This window comes from Oncorhynchus mykiss, chromosome 17, assembly GCF_013265735.2.
Source record: "Oncorhynchus mykiss isolate Arlee chromosome 17, USDA_OmykA_1.1, whole genome shotgun sequence".
NCBI classification, from domain to species: Eukaryota; Metazoa; Chordata; class Actinopteri; order Salmoniformes; family Salmonidae; genus Oncorhynchus; species Oncorhynchus mykiss.
Window position 1 is genome coordinate 62,647,512 of NC_048581.1, and position 6,000 is coordinate 62,653,511.

The window sequence follows — 6,000 nt, forward strand, 5'->3', positions numbered from 1 at the left end:
TCTGTATCATACTTGTATTTCCTGCAATAGGTTGATTTAGGGCAGAAGGCTAAGTGAGTTCAGACTGCAACCTTGTACTGCTAGAGTGCAGTAAGGTCACTCTTCCTGTCTCCACCCAGGGTTGATGTAAGGACAGGATCTTGCTTTAGAACCACTCAACATACCACCACGTTTGTCTTTCCTCTTTCCTCTCTGCAAGGGTCTCAATAACATTTTACTGCAGTGGGCTAAATCACACAGTGTTTCTTGGTAGTCTTAAATGTACTTTGAAACTAAAGTATACACATGGTTATGGGTTTAAAAACCCTGTACCATGTCAGATATAGAGTTGAAATGTATTCAATTTTGAGTTTGCATCCCAATATTACACTTTATATATATCAAAGAGGCAAATATAACAAAACTGTTTGACATAGAAATTAAAATCATAAAAAAAGTGTATTAATTATGAAATCATGAAAATTATGAATAACATTCCACCCATGAGGCCACTAGGTCATTTGACTGCAGGAAATGGTTTTAAAGGCTTTGATATAAATGTAATTGACATATTAAGCCTCTTGGCCCTAGTATGACTTCACTATGTGCATGTAACTGAACATGCTGCCTCTGTCTTATCCTGTCTTCTCAGGGGGGTACTGACAGATACCATGGACCCATGCCGGGGGAGGGAGGAGATTATGCACCAAATCACTCTGGCAACCATGATCAGCTGACAGATCTCTCTCTGCATGAGCATGAGTGCTGATGATGTGTGATGACCTTTGGCCTCACATACTGAATGAGGGGGTGTATGGTGAAGCTGCCCCTAGATGCTGATATTAGTTTAGTTTTGCATTATCCCCAGTAATGGCTAAGGTTCGGTTTGGGCGATGGGGAAGCTGATCCTAGATCTGTGCCTAGAGGAGACTTCACCCTGGAGTTAATGAGGGGCAGGCTGAGAGACCCCTGGCTAGCCTGGCTCTACTCCACAGAGGACAGGCAGGGGGCCTGGGGCGGGATCACTCCTTGTGATTACCCTAATATTGCTATATTACTATTACTATGGTATCTCTAGCTTGTAATAAGGATTATTTTGTGTGTATTTCTGTCTTTATATTATATTTTCTACTATTTTGAAACCTCTACTTACTATTGTGATGTCAGAAGTGAAGCAGAATTGCAGCCCTCTATGGTGTTTCTGTGAGAGAAATTGAAAAGTAACCAGTGGTCTCTGATGTTGACAGTGTGTTTGTGTGCGCATGTTGGTATGTATGTGTGACTGCTACATTGCATCTGTGATGCGATGGTAGCTGTTCACATTGCAAATGGTTTCTACAGTACAGTACCCCTAAGTTTGTCAAGAGTTAATACATGATTGAACTTCATATGGTGACATTTTTAACACAATTTGGTTTCATAAAGAAATGAGACATTTGGGACCGCTTCTTAAGTCGCCAACTCTTTACTGTTGCTTTAATCTTAAACAGGCAAACCATATTATCATTATGCTACTGCTACGTGTGACAGCTTCGATCACGTTGTACAAGAAGGGAAGCAAAGACTAGTGGGCGATAATGGCATGTCTATTCTCTGTCTCTCTTTTTATATAGCTAACCAGTACGCTCCTATCCTGAATTCATCCTCATCACTATGTCATGAAGCAGCCTTTGGGTGAAGAGTGTTGACATACAGCAATGACATTGTGGTCCTTATACAGTTTTGAAATGGATTGTGGGACGGAATCTGTCTAGGAGTTGAGCAGCTGCAGTCATGACTGTCTACTCTATGCATACAGAAGCAGCACAGTAATAATTGATACGTTTTCCTTCATTTTAGCGGCTACTTTAACACTGCCATTGTTCCAACGTTATCTGAAGAAAACACACGGAAACTCACACAAAGCCCACTCATAGCTGAAGGAGAGAGAGGAAAAGGGAACAAAGTTCAAGGGGTTGTTCATCTGTCAATGTCATTATGAATGTAAATAATATTCTGTGGGACCATATCAATAAAAACAAAATGCAACACTGCACTGCTGTTTGTCCCCCTATCATTCTTGTGATCTTGGTCGTGGTCATGTTATAAGACCGTCAAAAAGGAACTGGTAGTGAGAGTTCTTATCCTGAAAAACCCGGAACGTCCTTGCCCATTTCCTTCACCTAGCTTACACACTTAACTGTTGCCTTTGTGAAATGAATACTACCACTCTCAACAATCCCACAAAACAATACAAAAGTGAACAATAGGGCCAATAAGCAAGAGTAATTTGATGTATTCCGCATCAAATGGAACAACGTTTCACACATTCATAGGTGTTTGCTTGCGGTTCATTTTGCCTACATGACAGTCTTTGAGTGTACTGGAAAAATACTGTAGGTATTTAGCGCCATCAAATGGTGAGTTGAGGGACAACTTTAAATGCTCAATATAGGGCTCCTGATGGTAGATTGCATATGGCTGGCTACCTGAGGATAGAAGATGCTCACACACATCTTCAAATATAGCTTTTCAGGTGGAATGCTGAGGTTTCTGGCAATGTATGTCAGATTTGGCAAGAATGGAAAAAATGCGAACGGGGAAGGGTGGGATGATAAACTGTCACCACGGCTAAATCAAAGGACACTGGTATCAGCTGGGGGCCAATAAACAAGGAAGTTTGCTTCCTTGTTAGAGCTCTCTGTTGCTATACCTCTACCCATAGAGAGATTATTATCTGGCTAAATAGTAACTGACAACAATTGACAACATCGCAAAACAATCATTTGATCTATCATTATTGAAAAGTGTTATCTTTTTTTGTTTTATTTTAATGAAATCAAGCTGTTTTTTACTCTAACTTAGTTTTGCTTATTTGAGATTGTATGCTCATGTAATGTAGATCAATGTCTATCGAATCACACTACTATTTGAACTTTCTGGCAACCAAATTCCAATGAATTTGCAATGTCATTTATCCTATGCATTTCAAATTAATTCATAAGACGTTTTATAATTACAATAAAAATGTTTTAAAAAATACACACTTAAAAATAAGCCAATAAGCCAATACTTTTAACTTATCAAAAATAGGCTTAATTAATAGCACAATAAATTCTAGTGTTTTTTTTTGTTGGTTAGTTTTATTTGACAATTGAAGATACATGAAAAATGATATACCCGGCAACAGATACACATAACACAAACTGTCTAAAATATAAACACAATAGTCAAAAGAGCATTGTGGTGTAATTAGTGTTTATTATTGAAAATCGTAACACTGAAAATACTCTGCTGGCAGACTGAATGAAAATAACCATAGTAAACAGCATTATTTCCATGAATCTTTGTACTCTGACTTCCTCTCTGATGTCTTTGGTCATTCTCTGAGACCACTTATCTCCATTAGGGGTCCATGAGAAAGGGATATTCAATCACCTCAGTCCTCCTGCTTTTATTGCGAGTCTCCACACAGGCAGGCAGGCATGCTGAACAGAACGGCCTCTGAAGATCACAGGCCTCCTGCTGGTGGCCCGGGGACAATGCTGGCTACAATGACCATGACAAACACGTTGTCAAGACAATGGTTTGACAGTGTAAAAGTTTGTGTGTTTGCACGAAGTTATTTTTTTTCAAGAGAAAGGCCATTGAATCACTGGTCTGCCCTTGACTCTCAGTCTCCACACTGGCCCTCCTGTCTTTCTGAGGGTCTCATCACCTGGACTCCACACACAGAGACTGGCGCTGGGGGTCTCAGAATACAGCACACTGACTGTGAGTCCCTTGGCTTACCTCTCTTGGTCTTTTCTCTACTCCTTCTTGATGTTCCTGTCTGGTCCTCTGCTACCACCCGGTCGCTGTGGAGCCTCCTGCTGGGGGCCCTGGCTATCCCTTGTGTCTGGCTGTCCCCTCTTACCCTGGTGGGTCTTCTCATGTTTTGCTAGGTGGTCGCTCCGCATGAACCTCTTCCCACATGCCTGACAGCTGAAACGCTTCTCCCCCGTGTGTGTGCGCAGATGCCTCTGCAGCTCGTCCGAGCGTGTGAAGTTCTTCCCGCAGAAGAGCCAGCTGCAGAGGAAGGGCCGCTCCCCAGCATGCCAGCGCAGGTGGGCCTTCAGGTGGGACGTCTTCTTATACACCTTGCCACACTCGGGCAGGTGGCAGATGTGGAGCCTCCTCCGGCCTGGTTCTTCTGGGTTTGCTGGAGCCCCTGTACCCCCAGAAGTGGACTGGCAGTTGGGGCACTTGCAGCGCCTGCAGCGACGTGTGGAGCCCAGCAAGCCCTTGGATGAGCCCTGGAGGAGGGCCGTGATCTGAGGCTGGTGCCCCAACACCAGCTGTCTGCCCAGGGCAAAGGGGTGAGGGTGGTGATGGTGGGGGTGGCTGTGAGGTTGGTGATGGCCATGGGGGCTGCTGGTTGTCTGCGGCAGGCTCCACCATTGCTGACCTTCCTCTGTATACCCACTAGGGTGGTAGGGGTGTCTTGTTGTGGAAACTTGGAGGAAGTTAGGAAAGTTCTGCCCAATACTATTGTTCTGGTGGTGGAAGTATGGGGTATGAGAGCTACCCTGGACCTGAGGAGCGAGCATCTTTCCTGGAGAGAGATCAAAGGCGTGGGCAGTCGGGGTGGAGGAGGGCTCAGCCGGAGGGGTGAGAGGCAGCTCATGGAGGTGGTGGTGGTGGTGGTGGGGGTGAGGGCCCAGTCCACTCTGGATGTGGCCAGGAAAAGATACTTTTGGCACTGTCAGAGTTGCCACCTGTTGGACCCCAAGACTAGAGCTCTGGACCACATCCCCTCCCCACAGCTGGAGCATCCCAGTCATGGAGCTCATGGTCCCCTCATAAGGATGGTGTTGCCGCTCCTGCCCCACTCCACTGCCTCCCAGATGGGCTTGGCCACAGGTTCTGGCCAGGAAGGAGGATAGGGGATGGGGCTCGTTCTCAGGAGAGGAGCTGGCTATGCGGTGCTGTGGAGTAGAGAAATAATGGATGTTTGACATGCTGTACACTATTGAATTTGATACTCTTGAGTAAAAAACAAGATACAAAATCAATATATTATAGTGATTACCGAGAAACAATAGAACAGTGGTGACCTTTTACAGTGGACCACAACATTTCTATTTCTAAAATATATGTTATACTTTTTCTATGTATTTAATGAACTAAACTAAAGTAACAGTAAAATACTGTTAACAAATGAATAAACCAGACGAATTCCTAAGAAGATACTGGGAGAAAATGAATCACTTATTGCACGTGGCACTTTAAAAATGTACTCTAAGTAACACTGAAATGTCTCTCCTATACCAAATTTGCTCCAAAATTATTCCAAACATATTTTCCTCCTCACCTGTAAGAAAGGTTGTAGAAAGTGATCGGTCCCCGGCAAAGCGGCCATCAGTTTTTGTGTCTCCACTAAGCGCATCTGCGGCCAATGTAGCTTTTTGACTGGTCGCAGCGCACCGAAACAAAATCTTATCTAGAAAACGAGATTTGGCAGTGTCTGAATTCTCATCCAGTCAGACTCCTTTACTGAAAAAATAAATAAACCCCATAACGTGTTCTATAAATTATCGTGAAGAAATAAAAATACCATAGAATAAAAACAGATTGTAGAAACAATTCCAAAATCCGGGCTCCGGTGGTATCCCTTCTGCAATCTATCTCTCCCAGTAATTTTAGGTGACAAACTTTCAGCAACCTTGTCTTCACTGATTGCCTCGAACGCTATATCCTTTGAAGTGCGACGAGACCAATCGACACATTCTTGGCAGCATCTTGTTATGGAGAGATGTCCTCTGCGGGATCCCTTTCACGAGTGGGCCTACAGAAAAGTAGGAACTGTGTGTGCGTGCGTGTGTGTCAGGGAGAGAGAGAGAGAGAGAGAGCGAGAGAGATAAATAAATTATTTTTTCTCCCCCACTATTCCTACTACAACTATTTGCACATTGTGAAAAAACACTGTAGGCTACGTAGATATGTCTTTATGTTTTTCTAACCTTTTTAGTGCAATGTTTACTGTTAAGTTTTTATATTTTT

The 6,000-nt window shown here is 43.4% G+C and overlaps 2 protein-coding genes across 4 annotated transcripts in view; one reads left to right on the forward strand and one right to left on the reverse strand.

Annotated features, from left to right (window-relative positions):
* LOC110494319 (rho guanine nucleotide exchange factor 25) overlaps positions 1-2,014 on the forward strand; it is a 73,541-nt gene extending 71,527 nt beyond the window's left edge. For all 3 annotated transcript variants that reach the window (XM_036950399.1, XM_036950398.1, XM_036950397.1), the window contains one exon: positions 632-2,014. In XM_036950399.1, coding sequence (XP_036806294.1) covers positions 632-748 — 117 coding nt within the window. In that variant the 3' untranslated portion in view covers positions 749-2,014. The remainder of the gene's footprint in view (positions 1-631) is intronic.
* A 1,162-nt stretch (positions 2,015-3,176) lies between these two features.
* Positions 3,177-5,676, reverse strand: LOC110495185 (transcription factor Sp5-like). The gene is made up of 2 exons (XM_021570502.2): positions 5,312-5,676; positions 3,177-4,925 (listed from the first exon to the last, which is right to left on the reverse strand). Exons 1-2 carry the CDS (start codon positions 5,384-5,386, stop codon positions 3,768-3,770), a joined length of 1,233 nt encoding a protein of 410 aa, XP_021426177.1. The 5' UTR covers positions 5,387-5,676; the 3' UTR covers positions 3,177-3,767.
* Between the last annotated feature and the right edge of the window lie 324 nt (positions 5,677-6,000).

What these genes read in the sequence shown, in the direction of transcription:
- LOC110495185 (XM_021570502.2), bottom strand. Translation starts at nt 5,386, where the DNA reads ATGCGCTTAGTGGAGACACAAAAACTGATGGCCGCTTTGCCGGGGACC. An exon ending in TTCTACAACCTTTCTTACAG is followed by an intron (nt 4,926 to 5,311) that starts GTGAGGAGGAAA and finishes TCTACTCCACAG; the next exon opens with CACCGCATAGCCAGCTCCTC.